Below are 23,167 nucleotides of genomic sequence, written 5' to 3'. Positions count from 1 at the left end.
CACTCTACAGGTTAACCATGGCTCTGTGGAACACAGCCTTGAGCAACCAAGTGCACCTGCAAGCTCAGTTCCTGCCAGGCAAACAAAATTCACTGGGAGACAACTTAAGCAGAAATCTAATGGACCCGCACGAGTGGAAACTGGAACCCAACTCATTCAAGCTTCTAATCCACAGGTGGGGGGACACCACAGGTGGACCTCTTTGCTTCCCTCCAAAACCATCAGTTGAACTAATTTTGCACTAGAACTCCCCACAGCCAAGCATGGAAGCTGGATGCCCTATCCTTTACATGGGAAAACCTCTCAATGGCAGCCAAGCATGGAAGGTGGATGCCCTATCCTTTACATGGGAAAACTTCTCAATCTGTGCCTTTCCCCCTCTGCCCCTCCTCTCGAAAGTACTACTCAAGATCAAAAAGGACAGGCCAAGGACCGTCCTTATTGCACTAGGCTGGCCACACTAGCACTGGTACCCACTTTTACGCAGTCTGACAACAGTGCCACTCTGGCACCTGCATCGGACCCCCTCTCTGCTGTCCCAGCAGGAGGGCCAGATTTTGCATCCTCAACAGCAAACCCTGAACCTAGCAGCCTGGCTTATTCCCTGAATACATCACCAGCAACCCTCAGCAAAAGGTGCTGGATGTCATCCTTGAGGCCAGGAGGCCTAGTACTAGGAAATCCTATTCAGAAAAGTGGAAAAGATACTGCTCTTGGAGCCACTCTCAGGGAAAGAACACAGACGTACCCACCTTACCTCAAATCCTAGATTGTCTAGCAGAGCTGCTCCACAAAGGCCTGTCCTTCTCATCAATTAAGATTCATGCCTCTGCCATCTCCGCGCATTACAATACTGAGCCACTCCTCTTCTCTCACCCTCTGGTCAAACATTTCCTAGGAGGAGCTAACAATTTAGTACCCCTGAGGAGAGCTCCCACTCCTGCCTGGGACCTTAACTTTGTACTAGAGAAGTTCACACTTCCCCCTTTTGAGCCTGCTGCTACGTCAGAGTTAAAATTCCTCTCTTGGAAAACAGCCTTATTTCTAGCCATCACTTCAGCAAGAAGAATGTCTGAGTTACAAGTTACAGGCACTTATAGTTGTGGAACTCTTCATTGTTTTCCATGCGGACAGGGTTTCCCTCAAGATTAACCCATCATTTATGCCCAAGGTGGTATCCAGTGTGGCTTTAAACCAATCCATCCATTTACCAACCTTTTTTCCTAATCCTCAGAATTAAGGGGAAAGGATCATGCACTCCTTGGGATGTGCACAGACAACTTAGTTTCTACTTTGACAGGACTAAACCTTTCAGAAAATCTGACCAGCTGCTAGTCAGCTTTGCTACAGGGGCAGAGGGCAAGGCCATTTCAAAGCAAACCATCACCAAATGGATAGCACACTGTATCCATTTCTGCTACAAACACCATGGAAAACCTACCCCACAGGGATCAGAACCCATTTCACTAGGGCTACCTCAATCTCTACATCATTTCTCAGGGGAGTCCTTACCAGGGACATCCTGGAAGCTGCAACCTGGAGTTCAGTACACACCTTCACCAAACATTACCACTTACCTGTCTTTTCTAAATCCAGAGCTGGATTTGCTACAGCAATCTTACAAGGCCTGCTAGCCAGCCCTAACACTTCTTGACTGCCTCCGCCCTTCCTCAGCTTTGGGAATTAACCCAAGTCTGATGACTGCAACAGTGAAACACAAAGAACATAGTACAGTTGTGTACACTTACCATAAATGTAGATGTTTGAGTGTATGCACTGTTGCAGTCTTGGTTACCCTCCCGCCAGCCCCCAGACTTTTCTATACTTTCTACCTATCCTCTTTTTATTTTATTTATTTATTGGCATTTGTTAACTGGGTTAGTCCAGCTCAGTTTGTGGCCCATTTTCAGTGGCGACCTGTGGAGAAAAGCTCCGAGAAAAAAATGCAGTTTAAAAATAAATGCAAAAACAGTTTTACAATACCATAAGTAATAACAAACATACGGAGATATTACAGAGAAAAAAATACTTAAGTCAAGGGAATGCACTATTTATAATTAAGTAGAGTAGCTAAGTATATACATGTGTACAACAAGAAAAGCATTCAACAGATGTGGTTAGACAACATTGTACAAGTGAGCATATACTAAGGATGAAGAATACCTATATAGAAAGAAATAGATGAAGGAGGAAGAGCTAAGTTGGCGCTTGACAGGGTCAAGTTTTGGAGCTGAGTAAATGAAGTTTAAGTTTCTCTTTGAACTGAGATGGGTATGTAATGCTACAAATGTCTCTAGGAAGTTTGTTCCAAGCTTGGGCCACAGAGTACTTGTAAAGGAGTTTACCCGCTTCTTGTTTGGGATAGTATGTTTGTAATAGTTGCTGATTTGAAGTCTTGAGGGTACGGGGTGAAGAGTACATGGTGATGAAGGAAGAGAGAGCAGGACATGCTAGAGGTTTACAGACTATAGTATGTAACATTTGCAGTTGGGCTAGCAACAATAAATGTGGGAATTCAAGCCAATTGAGAGAGTTTAGGGGTAGGCAGTGATGAGTATTATAGGGAGAGTTAGTGATAAATCGAGCTATCTTATAAGTTTGCTTAAGGTAGTAGTTTGAATATGGGTGAGCACAAGGGCCAGCATAGAGAAGGGAGGGGCAGAGGAGAGCTTGAGCAAGGGTGAGTTTGGAATTAGTAGTTAAGAATTTCTTATGGCGATGTAGTAAACCAAGCTTTTGGTTTGTCTTTTTTATACATTGTAGAATGTGCAAGTGAAATTTGAGTTAATCATCAATGATGACCCCTAGGAGTTTAGTGTGGAATTCTGGTTGAATAGTAGTGTTATTTGAGGATGTAATGGCAAAGGAGGATTTGTGATGTGCTAGAGATTGAGGGAGAAATAGTAAGAGTTTGGTCTTTTTAGGGTTAAGGATGAGAAGATTGGTAGATAAGCAGTGATGTTCTTCATCTCACATTGCTGCAGTCCTTACATATGGGTAGTCCGCTGTCCTCGGTCGGCCCGAATACCAAAGTATTAGGCTGACGTTGGTCAAGGCGCTTAAAACTGACATCAGGACGTCAGGGTACAAAAGCGCATGACCGACGTCATTTCCTCAGTCTTTTTTGCCGCATGGTCCGATGCAGAAGCAGCGTTGCAAGTGCCGTTCGGCGTTCTGAAATTTTCGGTCGGAGTTTCAGACCGAATCCAAGTTGGCTAAGTACCCCGTTGGGAATTATTTTGGTTTTTTCTTGCCTCAGTGTTTTACCGGATGTCAGAAAAAGTGAATAACTGCATTTCTTGTGGGAAACAGATACCGCATAGGGATTATCATTCTTTGTGTATTCCTTGTTTGGGGCCTGAGCACGACGTTGTTGGGTGTCGCTTTTGTGCTAGGTTCAATAAACGCACTATTAAGCGAAGGTTAGATTGTGCTAGGTTGGTCTTTGGGAAGCGGTGCAATTATAATATGCCGTCGGATTCTCCGGCGCCCGCTTCTGCGAAGAAGCGCAAAGACAAAGCAGTTAAACCCAGGCAAGATGAGTCATCCGTTCCGGACGCCGGTTCTTTAGAGGCTTCAGTGGAACCGGTGGTTCCGACGGAGACTTCTCTGGAGTCTCAGGGGGAGACTTTGATTTTGCAGGAGGTGGTCTCTCAGGAGGCAGGTCAGGCTGAAGGGGCTTCTCAAGTTACTGTTCTCCCCTCCCTTCCTAGGGTGGTTAGGCCTTCTCCTTCTGTTTCCAAGGCTTCTCCCAGAGGCAGGCCAGTTTTACCTTCTGTTGGTGTCACTCCTAGTTCAGCAGGGTCTGTGCCTAAGAAGCACATGCTTAAAATGGCAGAAGATTTAATTACTCTGATTAGAGGTTCTATGCCCCCTCCTGATAAGAGGCCTAGGGTGGAGCCAGAGTTGGGAAGTTTTGAGCAGGCTTCGGATGTTTCAGAGTCTTCAGCTGAAGACTTGCAGGAGTACTCTCCTTATTCTGATTCTGATGCAGATGATTCCACTCCTTCTGCTTCTCCTCCAGAGGATTTTTCTTTTTCAGAGACACTTCATTCTATGAGGGAACATTTTAAGTGGGACGGTCAGGACTTCTCTGATTCTAGGAAAAGGCTTAGGGAGTTTTTGCTATTACCCCAGCATAGGCCCTTGGCTATACCCCCTGTTCTGGATGTTGTGGAAGATGTGTTTGCAGAGGCTTCACTTAATCCTGATTCTCTGCCTCCTGCTCCTGTTAAACCGGATAGGTATTACAGGGTGCCTGAGGCTCATAAATATCTTTATAAGAGTCCTAGGGCGGACCCAGAAACTATTAGTCAGGGACCTAAGGGTGTCAAGGCCTCTGTTGTAAAAAATCCGGTTCCTCTAGATAAAGAAGCCAGAGCTTTGGATAGATGGGGAAAGAAGGTCTATACATCTTCTACCTTAGCTATGAGGGCTTTGAATTGCCAGTTTCATATGTTGAAATATCAAAACTTTCTTCTTTCACAATTGAAGTCTAAGGTGGATGCTCTGGCGGAAGGCATTGAGTGTAAAGAATTGCAAGATTTGGTGCATGTCTCTGAACAGGTGGGTAAGCATTCATTACAGTGTGGTTTTGATGCTGTGCAGGCCTCGTCTAGGGTGGCTGCCACTGGCTCAGTTCTTTGCAGGTACGCCTGGTTGAAGGATCAGAATTTATCTGACCATGTTAAGACAAGGATTTTGGATGCTCCTTTGCAGTCTGATGTGTTGTTTGGTTCACCTGTGGAGTCAGTCTTGAAGAAAATGGAAGACAAGGCTAAGTCTATGCAGGCTGTTAAAGATTTTTTGCAAGTTCAGCCTCCGAAGTTTAGTAGGAATTGGCCTGCTAAGGGGTGGACGTGTCCTTCTTATGATTCTCAGTCTAGGGGTAGATCTAGGCGTGGTAGGGGCAGAGCTCAGAGTTCTTTCAGGCCTAGAACAGGGAGTTCACCTGCACAATCTTCGGGTGAGGGCAGGGGCCAGTCCTTTCGTAAACAGGCCCAATGACCTACTTTTCAGCTGCCAGATCCTTCTTGCCTGGCAGCACCTTTGGGAGGAAGGTTAGCACTCTTCAAGGAAAATTGGATGTTGATTACCCAAGACAAATGGGTATTGGATATCATACACCAGGGTTACAAGTTTTATTTCCATACCTTGCCTCCTTTCAAAGGCATGCCGGACGTTCCTCCTCAGCAAAGACTAGAGGCTCAAACAAATTTCTCTACTACTTCAAATAGGGGCCATACAACCGGTCCCTCTGCCAGAAGTGGGCCTAGGATTTTATTCTCGCCTGTTTCTAGTACCAAAGAAAGGAAACACGTGGAGACCAATTTTGGATTTATCCATCCTCAACACATATCTGGACATTCCCAAGTTCAAAATGTTAACGTTACAACAGCTTTTACCTCTGCTGGGCAAAGATCACTGGATGGTGACTCTGGATCTCAAGGAGGCTTACCTTCATGTTCCTATCAGGCCCAGTTGCAGGAAGTATCTGCGTTTTCGGGCTGGGACTTCACATTATCAGTTCTCTGCATTGCCCTTTGGCTTATCTACTGCACCCAGAGTGTTCACGAAGGTTCTGGCTCCAGTGGTAGCTTTCTTCAGGCTAAGAGGAATACAGATATATCCTTATTTGGACGATTGCCTGATACTGGCCCAAGAAAGGACGAACTTCTTCATCATTTACAGTATGTGATGGCAGTGTTAAGATGCCTGGGGTATTCTGTGAACGAAATAAAGTCCAGTCTAGTACCCTCTCAGGACATGTGCTTTCTGGGTGTGAGACTGAATACAGCATCCCAGATGGCCTTTTGACCCCGGACAAACAAAAGAATCTTTCTCTTTACTTCCACCAGTTGTCTCATCAGTCCAGGCTGACTGCAAGGACAGTCCTTCAAGCCTTGGGGTTCATGGCATCTTGTATTCTGGTACTTCCCAATGCCAAACTGCATATGAGGAAGCTACAATGGTATCTCAAGAATGTATGGACACAGCACTGCCAAGATTTGGACACTGTCATTCAAATAATACCTTGCATTCAAAAGGAATTTTTGTGGTGGGCTCAGGAATGTCACCTAAACAAGGGACTCTCTGTGACCCGGCCAGAGGCGAGTCAGATTTTAACGACGGATGCCTCAGACAAAGCTTGGGAGCTCATCTAAATGGAAAATGGGTACAAGACACGTGGCCTGCCAGACTTCAACATCTACATATCAACTTGAAGGAGATGTTAGCAGTCCAATTTGCATTGATAGCTTTCAAGGATTTACTTCTTCCAGGGCAGGTGTTGATTCAAACAGACAACACAACTGTCATGTGGTACATCAACAAGCAAGGGGAACGATTCTTATCCTCTATGCAGACAAGCAATGATTTTGTGGGAGACTGCTCTCAGTTTACAGCTAAATCTTCAGGCAAGGTTTCTGCCAGGAGCACAGAACTCCTTAGCAGATGTGTTGAGCAGACAAATTATGGATCCCCACGAGTGGAAATTGGATCCTCATGTATTCCAGAGATTGACAGTGTTATGGGGAACTCCAGACATAGATCTGTTCGCTTCTCCACTAAATTACCAGCTGCCAAAGTTTTGCACAAAAGGTTTCATCCCTCAGCTTGGAAAGTGGATGCTCTCTCATTCAATTGGAGCAATCTTCACGTGTATGCCTTTCCACCTCTGCCTCTCCTCCCAAAGGTACTGCTGAAGGTCAGACAGGACAAGCCAAACATGATTTTAATAGCTCCAGATTGGCCTCGACAGCACTGGTACCCATTACTGAGAAGTCTGGTACAGGAGCCTCCATGGCCTTTGCCTTGATTCCTCACCTACTGTCTCAGGAGAACAGTCATTTACTCAATGTCAAACTTCATTCTCTACATCTGACAGCCTGGCATATTCTGTTTTAAACCCTGGAGGGTCTCAGCTTCCACAACAAGTTTTGAATGTTATTTTGGAGGCCAGAAGGCCTAGTACAAGGAAAGTTTACGCAGATAAATGGAGGAGATTTTTATTTTGGAGTACAGCAAAGGACTTTGATGTTTCTAAACCTAATTTAAGTGTTGCGCTTCAATACCTTACTGAGTTATTGGACAAAGGTTTGTCCTTCTCCTCTATAAAGGTTCATGCTGCAGCAATTTCTGCTCACTATGACTGTGACCCACCATTATTTTCTCAGCCTTTGTTTAAGCAATTTCTTAGAGGGCAAAGAATATAAGACCCCCACGTAGAGCTCCTACTCCTGCTTGGGATCTCAATTTTGTGTTGGAGAAACTCACTCTACAACCTTTTGAGCCTGCAGCATCGGCAGAGTTGAAATATTTATCTTGGAAGACTGCTTTTTTGTTGGCCATTACCTCTGCGAGAAGGGTTTCTGAATTACAGGCCCTTATGGCAGTTGAGCCTTTCTTAATTTTCCACAAGGATAGGGTATCTTTGCGTACTAACCCTTCTTTTATGCCTAAAGTGGTTTCTAGTGTGGCTTTAAACCAAACTATTCATTTGCCTACTTTTTATGCAAACCCCCAAAATAAAGGGGAAAGGATTTTGCACACTTTGGATATACACAGACAGTTGCGATATTATTTGAGCAGAACTAAAGGGTTCAGGCAGTCTCAGCAGTTGTTTGTTTCATTTGCTTTGGGTTCTCAGGGCAAACCTGTTTCAAAACAAACTATTTCTAAGTGGATTGGTTTTTGTATTGCTTTCTGTTATTCCCATCATGGTAAGGAGCTTCCAGCTGGGATTAGGCCTCATTCCACTAGGGCTACTGCCACTTCTACAGCTTTTTTAAAGGGGGTGGCTACTAAAGATATTTTGGAAGCAGCTACTTGGAGTTCAGTGCATACTTTCTCTAAGCATTACCACCTTCCACTTTACTCTAAATCTAGGGCTGGATTTGCAACTGCAATTTTACAAGGCATGTTGGCAGCTCCTAATGCTTTATAGTTTTGCCATCCTCCCTTACCTCTGCTTTGGGATTCTACCCATATGTAAGGACTGCAGCAATGTGAGATGAAGAACATAGTACAGTTTTGTACCTACCATAAATGTAGATGTTCGAAGATCCACATTGCTGCAGTCCAATTTACCCTCCCTCCTTCCCCTCTGTTGTTGAAGGTGGTGGTGTGGATGTTCTTCATCTCACATTGCTGCAGTCCTTACACTTGGGTAGTCCGCTGTCCTCGGTCGGCCCGAATATCAAAGTATAAGGCTGACGTCAGTCAAGGCGCATTTGACTGACATCAGGACGTCAGGGTACAAATGCGCATGACCGACGTCATATCCTCAGTCTTTTTTGCCGCATGGTCCGATGCAGAAGCAGCGTTGCAAGTGCCGGTTGGCGTTCTGAAATTGTTCGGTTTCGGAGTTTCAGACCGAGTCAAAGTTGGCTAAGTACCCGTTGGGAATATTTTAGTTTTTCTTGCCTCAGTGGTTTACCGGATGTCAGAAAAAGTGAATAATTGTATTTCTTGTGGGAAACAGATACCGCATAGAGACTACCATACTTTGTGTATTCCTTGTTTAGGGCCTGAGCACGACATTGTTGGGTGTCGCTCTTGTGCTAGATTCAATAAGCGCACTATAAAGAGAAGGTTAGATTGTGCCAGGTTAGTCTTCGGGAAGCGGTGCAATTATAAAATGCCGTCGGAGGCTCCGACGCCCGCTTCTTCGAAGAAGCGCAAGGACAAAGCAGTTAAGCCTAGGCTAGAAGAACCGTCTGTACCGGACGCCGGTTCTTTAGAGGCGTCGGTGGAGCCGGTGGTTCCACGGAGGTTTCTTTGGGATCCCAGGGAGAGACTTTGTTATTGCAGGATGTGGCCTCTCAGGAGGCAGGTCAGGCTGATGGGGCTTCTCAGGTTACTATACTCCCCTCCCTTCCTAGGGTGGTTAGGCCCTCTCCTTCTGTTTCCAAGGCTTCTCCCAGAGGCAGGCCAGGTTTAGCTTCAGTTGGTGTCACCCCTAGTTCTTCAGGAACTGTGCCCAAGAAGCATATGCTTAAAATGGCAGAAGATTTGATTACTTTAATTAGGGGTTCTTTGCCCCCTCCTGATAAGAGACCTAGGGTGGAACCTGAGCTAGGGAGTTTTGAGCAGGCTTCGGATGTTTCAGAGTCTTCGGCTGAAGACTTGCAGGAGTATTCCCGTTATTCTGATTCTGATGTGGATGATTCTACTCCTTCTGCTTCTCCTCCTGAGGATTTTTCTTTTTCAGAAACTCTTCATTCCATGAGGGAGCATTTTAAGTGGGAAGGTCAGGACTTCTCTGATTCCAGGAAAAGGCTTAGGGAATTTTTGTTTTTACCCCAGCATAGGCCTTTGGCTATACCTCCTGTTTTGGATGTGGTGGAAGATGTTTTACAGAGTCTTCTCTTAATCCTGATTCTTTGCCTCCTGCTCCTGTTAAACCGGATAGGTATTACAGGGTGCCTGAAGCTCATAAGTATCGAGTCCTAGGGCAGACCCAGAAACTGTTAGTCAGGGGCCTAAAGGTGTTAAGGCTTCTGTTGTCAAGAATCCGGTTCCTTCAGATAAAGAGGCCAGGGCCTTGGATAGATGGGGAAAGAAAGTTTATACTTCCTCCACTCTAGCTATGAGGGCTTTGAATTGCCAGTTTCACATGTTGAAATACCAAAACTATCTCCTTTCTCAATTGAAGTCTAAGGTTGATGCTCTGGCGGAAGGTATTGATTGTAAAGAGTTACAAGATTTAGTACATGTTTCTGAACAGGTGGGTAAGCATTCTTTGCAATGTGGTTTTGATGCTGTACAGGCCTCGTCTAGGGTGGCTGCCACTGGGTCAGTTCTTCGCAGGCACGCCTGGCTGAGGGATCAGAATTTATCTGACCATGTTAAAACAAGGATTTTAGATGCTCCTTTACAATCTGATGTGTTGTTTGGTTCTCCTGTTGAGACAGTCTTAAAGAAAATGGAAGACAAGGCTAAGTCTATGCAGACTGTTAAAGATTTTTTGCAGGTTCAGCCTCCAAAGTTTAGTAGAAATTGGCCTACTAAGGGGTGGACCTATCCTTCTTATGATTCCCAGTCTAGGGGTAGATCTAGACGTGGTAGGGGCAGAGCTCAGGGCTCTTTCAAGCCTAGAACAGGGAGTTCTCCTGCACAGTCTTCGGGTGAGGGCAGGGGTCAGTCCTTTCGTAAACAGACCCAATGACCTACCTTTTCAGCTGCCAGAACCTGCTCGTCTGGCAGCACCTTTGGGAGGAAGGTTGGCACTTTTCAAAGAAAATTGGAGTTTAATTACCCAAGACAGATGGGTATTGGATATCATTTACCACGGTTACAGGTTTTATTTTCATACCTTGCCTCCTTTTAAAGGCATGCCAGACGTTCCTCCTCAACAAAGAGTAGAGGCTCACAAGCAAATTTCTCTGTTACTCCAAATAGGGGCCATACAGCCGGTCCCTATGCCAGAAGTGGGCCTAGGATTTTATTCTCGCCTGTTCCTAGTACCAAAGAAAGGGAACACGTGGAGACCAATTTTGGACTTATCTATCCTCAACACTTATCTGGACATTCCCAAGTTCAAAATGCTGACGTTACAGCAGCTTTTACCTCTGCTGGGCAAAGATCATTGGATGGTAACTTTGGATCTCAAGGAGGCTTATCTTCATGTTCCTATCAGACTGAGTTGCAGGAAGTATCTGCATTTTCGAGCTGGGACTTCTCATTATCAGTTCTCTGCATTGCCCTTTGGCTTATCTACTGCCCAGAGTGTTCACGAAGGTTCTGGCTCCAGTGATAGCTTTCCTCAGGTTAAAAGGAATACAGATCTATCCTTATTTGGACGACTGCCTGATTCTGGCTCAAGGAAGGGACGAGCTTCTTCATCATTTGGATTATGTGATAGCAGTGCTAAGATGCCTGGGGTATTCTGTGAACGAAATAAAGTCCAGTCTAGTACCCTCTCAGGACATGTGCTTTCTGGGTGTGAGACTGAATACAGCATCCCAGATGGCCTTTTGACCCCGGACAAACAAAAGAATCTTTCCCTTTACTTTCATCAGTTGTCTCATCAGTCCAGGCTGACTGCAAGGACAGTCCTTCAAGCCTTGGGGTTCATGGCATCTTGTATTCTGGTGCTTCCCAATGCCAAACTGCATATGAGGAAGCTACAATGGTATCTCAAAAATGTATGGACACAGCACTGCCAGGATTTGGACACTGTCATTCAAATAATACCTTGCATTCAAAAGGAATTGTTGTGGTGGGCTCAGGAATGTCACCTAAACAAGGGACTCTCTGTGACCCGGCCAGAGGCGAGTCAGATTCTAACGACAGATGCCTCAGACAAAGCTTGGGGAGCTCATCTGAATGGAAAGTGGATACAAGACAAGTGGCCTGCCAGACTACAACATCTACATATCAACTTGAAAGAGATGTTAGCAGTCCAGTTTGCATTAATAGCTTTCAAGGATTTACTTCTTCCAGGGCAGGTGTTGATTCTAACAGACAACACAACTGTCATGTGGTACATCAACAAGCAAGGCGGAACACATTCTTATCCTCTATGCAGGCAAGCAATGATTTTGTGGGAGACTGCTCTCAGTTTACAGCTAAATCTTCAGGCAAGGTTTCTGCCGGGAGCACAGAACTCCTTAGCAGATGTGTTGAGCAGACAAATTATGGATCCCCACGAGTGGAAATTGGATCCTCATGTATTTCGGAAATTGACAGTGTCATGGGGAACTCCAGACATAGATCTGTTCGCTTCTCCACTAAACCATCAGCTGCCAAAGTTTTGCACAAAAAGGTTTCATCCCACAGCTTGGAAAGTGGATGCTCTTTCCTTCAATTGGAGCAATCTTCATGTGTATGCCTTTCCGCCTCTGCCTCTCCTCCCAAAGGTACTACTAAAGGCCAGACAAGACAAGCCAAGGATGATTTTGATAGCTCCAGATTGGCCTCGACAGCATTGGTACCCATTACTGAGAAGCCTGGTATGGAAGCCTCCATGGCCTTTGCCTTTGATTCCACACCTGTTGTCTCAGGAGGACAGTCATTTGCTCAATGTCAAGCTTCACTCTCTGCACCTAACAGCCTGGCATATTCTGTTTTGAACCATAGTGGGCCTCCACTTCCACAGCAAGTTTTGAATGTTATTTTGGAAGCTAGAAGGCCTAGTACAAGGAAAGTGTACGCAGATAAATGGAAGAGATTTTTATTTTGGAGTGCAGCAAAGGATTTTGATGTTTCTGAGCCTAATTTAAGTGTGGCTCTTCAATATCTTACTGAGTTATTGGACAAAGGTTTGTCCTTCTCTTCTATTAAGGTTCATGCTGCAGCAATTTCGGCTCACTATGATTGTGACCCACCATTGTTTTCTCATCCTTTGTTCAAGCAATTTCTTAGAGGGGCAAAGAATATAAGACCCCCACGAAGAGCTCCTACTCCTGCTTGGGATCTCAATTTTGTGTTGGAGAAACTCACTCTACAACCTTTTGAGCCTGCAGCTACTGCTGAATTAAAGTTTTTGTCATGGAAGACTGCTTTTTTGTTGGCTATTACCTCTGCAAGAAGGGTTTCTGAGTTGCAGGCCCTTATGGCGGTTGAGCCTTTCTTAATTTTTCATAAGGATAGGGTATCTTTACGTACTAATCCTTCCTTTATGCCTAAGGTGGTTTCTAGTGTGGCTTTAAATCAAACTATTCATTTGCCTACTTTTTATGCAAATCCCCAAAATAAAGGGGAAAAGATTTTGCACACTTTAGATGTACACAGGCAGTTGCGATATTATTTGGACAGAACTAAGGGGTTCAGGCAGTCTCAGCAGTTATTTGTTTCTTTTGCTTTGAGTTCTCAGGGCAAGCCTGTGTCAAAACAAACTATTTCTAAGTGGATTGGGTTTTGCATTGCTTTCTGTTATTCCCATCATGGCAAGGAGATTCCAGTTGGGGTTAGGCCTCATTCCACTAGGGCTACTGCCACTTCAACAGCTTTTTGAGGGGTGGCAACTAAGGATATTTTGGAGGCAGCTACTTGGAGTTCAGTGCATACTTTCTCTAGGCATTATCACCTTCCACTGTACTCTAAATCCAGGGCTGGTTTTGCCACTGCTGTTTTGCAGGGCATTTTGGCAGCTCCTGCTTCATTATAGTTTGGCCATCCTCCCTTACCTCTGCTTTGGGATTCTACCCAAGTGTAAGGACTGCAGCAATGTGAGATGAAGAACATAGTACAGTTTTGTACCTACCATAAATGTAGATGTTCAAGATCCACATTGCTGCAGTCCAATTTACCCTCCCTCCTTCCCTCTGTAGTTTGAGGCGGTTGTGTGGGTTGGGTTGTCAATATGAGGTATATTGTATATATTGTATATATTGTACATATTTTTAGTGTTAGGATGGTTGGTTGTTTGGTTGTTGTCTTTGGGTTTTGACCTTTATTTTTAGGGTCTTCTGGCATCTGGGGCAAGAAAAGACTGAGGATATGACGTCGGTCATGCGCATTTGTACCCTGACGTCCTGATGTCAGTCAAATGCGCCTTGACCGACGTCAGCCTTATACTTTGATATTCGGGCCGACCGAGGGCAGTGGACTACCCAAGTGTAAGGACTGCAGCAATGTGGATCTTCGAACATCTACATTTATGGTAGGTACAAAACTGTACTTTTGTGTTGTACATATTGTAAATATGGTTAGTGCACGGGTGGTTGGTTAGGTTTTTGCTGGTTTCTGGCTTTGGCCTTTCTTGTTAGGGCCTTCTGACATCTGGGGCAAGAAAAGACTGAAGAAATGACGTCGGTCATGCGCTTTTGTACCCTGACGTCCTGATGTCAGTTTTAAGCGCCTTGACCGACGTCAGCCTAATACTTTGGTATTCGGGCCGACCGAGTACAGCGGACTACCCATATGTAAGGACTGCAGCAATGCGGATCTTCGAACATCTACATTTATGGTAGGTACAAAACTGTACTTTCTGTAGCTAGGAAGACCTGTTGTGTGATATCATGGAGTACAGAGATGGTATTAGAGATAGTCAGCGTAGAATCGTCTGTATATTGGATGAGGGAAGATGTATTGCAAGCTGTATGAAGATATTAAATAGAAGGGGCCCTAGGATGGAGCCTTGTGGGACCCCTGTTGGGACAGGTAGGAAAGGGGAGGAAGAGGAGAGCTATTTCACTGATTGTTGTCTGCAGGATAAGTAACTAGAGAACCAGGTAAGGGAGGAGGAACACATACTGAGGTTTGCAAGTTTGGATAGTAGGAGAGGATGGGAGACTGTATCGAAAGCTTTAGATAAATCAAGGAAGAGACAAGATATCAGTTTATTATCAAGGGCTTCAGCAGTGGTATGAGTGAAGGATAAGAGGGCAGTAGTTTTGCTGTGTTTAGGACGAAACCCATGCTGGGTGGGAGTGAGAAGGTTGTGTTCGAGGAGGTAGTTGAGTAGTTGTGAGTGGATGCATTTCTCAAGAATCTTAGAGAGGGGGGTAAGATGGCTATAGGTTTGTAGTTAGAGGGGTCAGTTGAGTTTCCACCTTTATGCAATGGAATAGTGTAAAATGATTTCCATGATATAGGGACAGTAGACTCCTGTATAGATCTGTTAATAAGTATGGATACTGGGAAGGCAATAGAATCAGCAGCAAGTTTAAGGAAAGGAGGAGGTAGGTTGTCTGTGGAGGGAGAGCAGGGTTTGAGTTTTAGGAGAAGTGATCAGATGTAGGAAGAGGAAACAGGGTGCAAAGAAAAAGGTGGGTTGTTGGATGGTTTGAGAGGGTTTGGCAGAGGAGTAGAATTGCAGGTGGGAGGCATGAGTGTTTGAATAGTATCAATGAAGTGTTTGAGTAGAGTAGCTGCTTCAAGAGGAGATGATTTAGGGTAAGGGGAGTGGTTTGAGGGGAGACAGGGGAAAGGATATTGTTAACGGAGGCCCAGAACCTTTGAGGGTTGGCTTTGTTATTCAGTTGGGCAGTGTTATAGAAACACTTTTTTTTTTTTGTTGTTGGTATGCTTTTTGCCAAGATTTCTCAGATGTCTATAGTTATGAAGTAGGGGTAAGTCTTCAGTTTTTATCAAGCTTTCCAAGCTTTGTCTCTTTCTAGCATAAGGGATTTTGTTTCTTTGGAAAGCCAGGGAGCATTCTTGGATTTTACTCTGATCTTTCTAGAGGGGGCCAATGAGTTTAGGGTGTCTAGGAAAATATTATTAAATCTTTTTACGTCATCATTTAGAGGGATTTGTTTGAGGATGGACCAGTCTGTGGAAGATAAAATAGAGTTAAAGTGGGCAATTTTTAATATCCATGTCCAATGTTTTAATTGGACTTTTTTGGCCATATCTTATGGCAGTGATATTTACTTTTCACTGGAGGTGTTCCACACCAAGTAATTGCTTCCTATTTTGGGGGCTCCTGACATCTGAGGCAAGAAAAACTGATGTAATGGTGTCGGCTGCATGTTTTATACCCCTGACGACCTGACGTCATGGAAGAAGCGACAGCATCCGACGCAGAAATCCCAAGGCTCTGGTATTCGGGCCGACTGAGGGCTACCTGCAGGCAGATAACCCAAGTGTGATGACTGCAACAGTGAATATACCCGAACATCCAAAAACAACAAGCAAACTGTCCAAAGAAGACCAGAAGTAAATCGAGAAACAACAAGGATTCCACACCAATGAAAGTTATTAAAATATATCAGACTTAGCGCCTCGGCCACAACAGCCTTCAACGAGTACAAAAATTTAATGTTAACACACTCCCATATATATGTTAGATAATCAATTAAATGCAATTAAAGACATGATAAAAACTGATTAGCATCAAATTTAAAGTGAACATCTCCAAAATATTATTCAGTATAAGCTCATTGGTAACAATGTATTAAACTGAAACATAAAATTAAAGTAAACATCTCCAATTTACTTCTCTGTTAAGACCCATTGGTGATCATGTATTAAATTTAAGTATAAATACAGTTTCTTTATAAAGTAAAATGTTTTTAAGTAATTTTTCATCCCCCTTCTTAATAAAAACTTGTTCTAGAATGGTGGCTTGTAATAAGTTAGCATTGCCGCTATGCTTTTCCATAAAGTGCAGTGCTAAAGGACTTTCCAAAGTTCCCCTTTTAATGTCCCGAATATGTTCCTGCAACCTAATTCTAAATTTTCTTTTTGTTTCCCCAATATAGAAAAGGTCACAGGGACACTTGAGACAATAAATCACACCCAATGTATAGCATGAAAAGCAATTATGTGGTTTAAATATTTTTCCGTTAATTCTAGGAAAGTTTAATTTAATATAAGAACACACATTGCAATTATGACATGGGTGTATAGTACCACAAGTTGATAATGAAAGACCAAGTCTCATCGCTGGAGAGACATAATACGCTTCAGCTAATTTATCCCCTAAATTCTGTCCTCTCTTATAAGCTATATAAGGAACATCAGGAATAAGATTATGTATAAATTCATCTTGTAGCAAAAATTTCCAATAATATTTAATGAGGTCCCAATATCTCAATATACCCAAACATCTACATTTATGGTAAGTGTACACAACGGTGCGTTCTCTACGCTGCCCTTTGGCTTACTGCACCCAGAGTATTCACCAAATGCTTAGCCCCGGCCATAGCATTTTGCAGACCGAGAAATATACAGATTTACCCTTACCTGGATGACTGCCTCATTCAGGCAGAGTGCAAAGAAAAGCTGCTCCAGGACCTTCTCTCTTTGTCATATCCCTCCTAACTTCCCTAGATTTTACCATCAATATGAAGAAATCAAAGCAAACTCCCACCAGGAAGATCACTTTCTTGGGAGCTCTGCTAGACACAGCATTCCAAATGGCCATCCTGTCCCCAGAGAAGCAGAGCTTCCTGCCTCTCTACTTTACCCAGCTGACTTCCAGTAGTCACCTCACTGCGAGGAAGTTCCTGCAAGTTCTGGGGTACATGGCGTCTTGCATCCTTCTAATTCCTTTTGCCAGGCTTCACATTTGAAAACGTCAGTGGTATCTAAAGAACCTTTGGTGTCAGCACTCTGTCTCTAGAGACCTCTCTCCCTCTGGTCCCATGTGTAACGGCCGAGTTTCTCTGGTGGGCAGAGGCCTGTGCCAAGAACAAGAGTCTTCACTTCATCCTCCGGCCTACCATCCAGACCATCACCACCGACGCCTCAGACATTGCTTAGGGTGCTCACCTAGCAGGCAGGTGCACTCAAGGTCTTTGGTATGCCCAGCACCTTCCCTTACACATCAGTCAGAAAGAAATGATGGCAGTACAAAAGGTTCTGACATCTTTCAAACCCCATCTCAGGCCAGGGGTTCTCCTTATAAAAACAGACAACACCACAACAATGTGTTATATCAACAAACTGGGGGGGGGGGGGGCAATCTTACCCCCTGTCCAGGCTAGCCATGAACCTCTGGCTGACAGCCGCCTCCATCGATCTACACCTAATTGCCCAATACCTACCAGGGGTCAACAACACTTTGGTAGACCACCTAAGCCAGAAACTTACTGTACCCCCATGAATGGCAGCTCCACAAGGGGATCTTTCTGCAAATCACTCAGGAGTGGGGGACTCCGGAGGTCGATCTCTTTGCTTCGCACCTCAACCACCACCTACAGAAGTTCTGTATTAGTGAGTATCACCTCCTAGCATGGAAGGTGGATGCATTGACCTTCTGGTGGAACTCCCTCTTTGTGTATGCATTCCCTCCTCTGCCTCTTATTCCCAAGGTACTGATCAAAATAAGGGAAGAGAGACCAAAGGCCATCCTCATTGCTCCAGAATTGGCCCAGACAGCATTGGTACCCCTTATGGTGCAGCTTAACCTTACAGCACCGCAAGCAGCTTCCCCTGATCTCAGACCTCTTGACCCAGTTGGGGGGGGGGGGATACTGCACCCAGACTTGCAGACTCTCAGTCTTTCAGCATGACTTATAATTTAAAAGCTAACAAGGAGTCCCTGTTAAGCAAACAGGTCCTAGACGTCATCACAGAAGCCAGAAGGCCCATCACCAGAAAATCTTACGCAGGGAAATGGAAAAGGTTCTGCTCCTGGAGACATTCCAGAGGGGCCATTACCTCACATCCTTCCATCCCTCTTATCTTGGATTACCTAGCCGAGTTACTCAAAAGTGACCTCTCCTTCTCTTCTTTTAAAATCCATGCCTCAGCCATTTCAGCCCATTACGATTCAGACCTACCCCTCTTCTCTCATCCTTTGATTAAACAATTCCACAGAGGGGCTTCTAATATCAGACCTCCCAGAAGGCTTGGGAACTGAATTATGGTTTAGAAAAACTAGCCTTATCTCCTTTCGAACCTGCTGCTTCAACAGAATTGAAATACCTCAACGACCAGGAGAAACAGGAACAGCCAAAACAAACTGGAGTGGCTTGCCAAAAAGTAATTCGTTTATTGAAACAAACGTTGACCTAGGTTTCGTCTCCAGAGTAAAAGACTTCATCAGAACATTTACACAAATAACCCACTCCCTTTTATTACAACCCACACTCTATTGAACAATTAACATTATACAATTAATCAATAAATACATTTATAAATTTAAAGACACAGGCTTTGAAACAACCATTATTAAAATTCATTAAATAACTTTTCATTGAAAATTTTCATTAAAAATTAGACTAAATAACACAGCGACAATTTGAACATCTAAATAAACAAAAACTTTATAAACACAACATTGAATTATTATTGCCCTACAATGTGTTTAAACTTCAACAATGGTGCTATACTAATATTTTCATTAATCCCTGGGAAGTTGGTTTGCATCTAACCTTAACTTCCATTTCATTTCACAGAGATCCAGGTGCACATTCAAAATGCTACCTTGAAAATCCCTGTAAATTTGTTGCAGTACACAAAACTTAAATGTGTGCCCACTAAATTCCTTAGCATGGCTAAAAAGAGCATTAGTGGTTCTGTTGTGCTTGATGTCCAGAATGTGCTCACTCACCCTTTCCTTAAAAGTTCTACAAGTTTTCCCAATATAAAAGGCCAGACATAACTGGCATTTTGCCATATAAACCACATTCTTAAGGCAGCCAAATAGGGTTGTCTTTACCTAAGCCCAATAGAGCTCATTCTACAAAGGTCTATTGCTGTCTCCTTAGCTTTTTGGCCAAAAACATCTATAGATGATATTTGTGCAGCTGCCATTTGTTTCAGTGCTCGTAGTTTTATTCATAGGTTGGTACTAGGCTATCGGCCCTAGGGCCTATACAAGCCTAGCCATAACAATTCCCTGGCTATTTCTTCCCACACTATTTACTTCCCTGGACCCCTGAAATTGCTCTTTACAAATTGGATTTGGCTTCTAGAAACAAAGCTCCCTTTGGCTGTGCAGTACTCCGAAATATCCTTCCGTGAGGACAGCCCAAGGTTCATTTAGCTGTGGACTCTTTCCTTTCAGTTGAGGAATAAATGCAAATGACTGCATATTTCTTTCGGGTATTATCCATGGTTTACTGGGGGCAGCAAACTCAATCTGAGGTATGTTAAACTGATGGGGCAGTATGGCTAAAGGGAGGAGCTTGAGAGTTGGAGCCGAGGATCTGGAAGAAGTGGCTGAGTCTGATCCAAAATATTTTTTCTTGTTAAGAAGCTGCATTTGAAAAGGCACTGCTACTTGTGAGTTATGCTTCCATTGCAAGCCATCCTTTAGATTGATTCTGTTTACGGAGATTTCATATTTAATATAGCTTGCTCATCATTAAACCCTAAGTGTATTTTTTTTTTGTTGGTTTCTTAATCTGAATAAAGTATAGCGATAAAATTGTTTTCATGACAGAAATGCCATTCACCCCACCCAATTCAATCCAGTGTTTTATATATATATATATATATATATATATATATATGTGTGTGTCTGTGTGTGTAGGTACAGCAGCATTGAATATGTAGCAGTATTGCATATGCACACGTTTCCTTAAATATGAAGTCCTTCAGTAGTCTACTACAAGAAAGCTGTGCCCATAAATTGCTAAGAGAGGATTTTGCAGCACTACTTCAAAAAACTAAAATTTAGTTTACCTTGATTGAGTCTGGCTTCTCTTTGGCTCATCTAACAAAAGCTGACTACACAGCATTTCAGAAGTCAGTCATGAAAAAGTTAAACAAATTGTCTGCATTTTCAAGATTTGTTAGTTTTATTTTTTGAGTATCAAATCTGCTTAGGCAACTTTCAACACAGAGAGAGACTGTGTGAGATGGACATGAATAAAGTTCGGAGTCTAAGCTACTGCAGAAGCACATATTCATTGGTGATGTATACAAAAAAAAAAAAAAAAAAAAACAGCAAAAGTCCCAAGCAAAGGGAATAAATGTCAGGTTAACAAATTGCTACTATGCAGGGGGTATAGCCATGAGTTTTGAACTTCTACACCAGTTTCCAAAGTGTAGCCAATTTGTTCCTGTAAACATGTTTAAGTTCAGTTCCTCCCAGCCTGGACAGTACATGCCACCCTCCCCCATAACCTGAAAAAGACAGAAGCAAAAAAAAAAAAAACTAAATAAAAAGCATTATGAAAGTCATTTAGCAAAATCTATAGCATTAAAATGTAACCATAATAAAGACATGTCCTTTTTTTTTTTTTTTTTTTAAGTCTAGCTCTTGCCTGTGTGCAAAATAGCATTTGTAAAGCGCAGACACTGGTAGCATTCTGTTACCATATGGTGTATGCCTTGGCTACACACTTACAGACCTGTAAGCAGCACAATGTTGTATTGCTATATTAGCAAAGAATACGCTGGTATTTAAATGACACACCAAACAGACCACAAAAAGGAGGTGGGATTGTATTTAACAGTACACAGCTTTTTTTTTTTTTTAGCCAGCAAAAATCCATATTCATGAATTGTTGAAAAAGGACCACTTCAAAACAATAACTTTCCTTGATTTGTAGCTTTTGGTGGAATTTGCAATTTGTAATTGAATCTATGACTAGATAATGATGGTAAGTTATTTGCGTGATTAATATTACCAAGGAATATCAGAAATTATATGCAGAGCCATTTTGCCATAAATGAAGCAGAAGATAGCTTTGCTCTTTGCTTTTATTGTAAGCTTTTAACTTTGGATTTCAATTCTTCTTTGCAGGCATTGACCAGTATGACAGAGACAGTGTTATTAATGACTTTAAGACTGGAGTGTGTCGTCTTCTGGTGGCTACATCTGTGGCAGCACGTGGTCTGGATGTGAAGGATCTCATCCTGGTGATTAATTACAGTTGTCCTAACCATTATGAAGATTATGTCCACAGAGCAGGAAGAACAGGTCGAGCTGGCAACAAAGTATGCATTTAAAGCTGTTTATACTTTGTATGTGGCAGAGGCTTACATTTTAACACATATTTTAGCTTTAGTCGTAAGAAGTATTCGTTTTTTTTAATTTTAATGTTATTAATTTGGTAAAGTCCCATTATCGTTATCTATGTTAATTCTGTGTTTTTTAACACTACTGCATGAACTCTTGCGTTTTTATTTTAAGCGATTAAACATAATGGATAACTAAATTTAAGTTTCAGATTTGTATTAAAAGGCCACAATACTATAATGTCTGTATTTAAGCTTAAAAAAGTAAAGAAAGTCAGGGGAGTGGGCAGGAATACAAGTGAAACATTGTATAACAAGAAAAATGAAATTGAAATAAAAATGTTTATAAAGTTAAAATGCCTTGCAACTTATGAAGACTTCAGCACACACTTGTGTACTGCTTCAGCTGATGAAGATGGGAGGAGAAAGAGGCACGGAGAGAATTGCAGTTTAGGATGGTAAGCATCACCCATTTTCTTGTCAGTTCACCGAGTTCACTGCTGACCTGTTCAAGCCTGCAGATCCCCCAGAGTCAACTTGGCCACAGGTTACAGGTACTCAAGTCTGAAGACTCCTTTGTTAGGGTCTCCCTTCAGCATCTCAGGGTTTATGCATCCAGGTTCTGAAGTTCTTTGAGGTTGTTTTGTGTTAAGGATTGCAATTAAGATCCCCTGCCAACAAGTATTTGACATTTAATGGGAGCTTGAAGTGTGGTTTTGTGAATATGGAGGTGCACTTCATTCAAGGAAATATGACCCAATGCTTTAGAGCTGAGCATGGCATTTAGGTGTCTCATGTTTACACACCAAACTTGGCAAGTGCCTTCTTGGACGATTAATCCATTTTGCCTAACATATGGTGCATGTTTTGATAGTAACAGTAGAGCACAACGACTCAGGCAACAGAAAGTAGAAAGGGCTCTCTCCAAGCTTAGGGAGCCTGTAACAAGGAAGGTTACGAGATCCTGTAGAGGTATTAGAAATATTTCGGAAATTCTATGAAAGTTTGTATATAGCAGAGAAATATGGAAATCAAGAAAAATAAAAAAGGAAATGGTTATGGAAGAATTAAATATATCAAGGGTAAAGGTAGATGAGGCTCAGTTACTAACGGTTAAGATAGGAGGAGACCAGATAAAAATTGTGATGTATAACCAATCTACAGGAAAGCCTCCAGGAATAGATGGGTATTCCTGCGGAAGTTTGAAAGCTAGGAGGGAAAAAACTGGTGAAGATCTGGAAGGTTTTGTTTAACAGTGTTTTAAGAGGAGAAGTACAAACATCCTGGAAGAAAGCAGTGGTAGCTGTAATACCAAAAGAGGGTAAAGATCCATCAGACCCAGCTTCATACAGGCCCATTTCAATACTAAACCAGTGACAGTGTTCATGTCTATAATAGCTAAAAGAATGGCAAAAGTAGTGCCAAAATTGATAGATATGGATTCTTGTGGATGTTCATTGTGTTTCACTATTGCAGCCTAACCAATGGGTTATTCGGCTCCCAGTAGCCCTTGATCAGCCAGAATACTAAAGGTAAGTAAATATGACATCAGCTGTCGTTGGTTGTAAAAGGCGTCAGGGCGTCCAATACAAAAGGAGGCAGCTGATGTCACTTCCTCAGTCTTCCTTGCTGGGGAGACCGAAGCAGAAGCATTTCTTGCACGAGTGCTGGTCGGCAGTTTACCTTTTTTGTTTCCGACTACAAAGTTGAAGTCAACTACAGCTAAGTACCCTGTTGGGGATCCTCTTGTCTTGCCTTAAGGAATGTCAGAAAAGGTTAATAATTGTCTTACCTGTGGAAAGCAGATTCCCCATAGAGATTTTCATTCCCATTGTATTATTTGTTTAGGCCTTGACCACGA

General features: G+C 42.9%; 1 protein-coding gene across 1 annotated transcript in view; it reads left to right on the top strand.

Annotated features, from left to right (window-relative positions):
* The window catches only part of DDX46 (DEAD-box helicase 46), a gene marked incomplete in the record, with an annotated part of 2,009,097 nt that overhangs the window by 1,317,837 nt on the left and 668,093 nt on the right, over nt 1–23,167 (top strand). The window contains 1 exon segment of the mRNA XM_044069232.1: nt 21,092–21,285. Within this exon segment, the coding sequence (XP_043925167.1) occupies nt 21,092–21,285 (194 nt within the window).

This window comes from Protopterus annectens, chromosome 4.part0, assembly GCF_019279795.1.
Source record: "Protopterus annectens isolate FY-2018-M chromosome 4.part0, PAN1.0, whole genome shotgun sequence".
Taxonomy (NCBI): Eukaryota; Metazoa; Chordata; order Ceratodontiformes; family Protopteridae; genus Protopterus; species Protopterus annectens.
This window is presented reverse-complemented; position numbering and strand designations above follow the sequence as displayed.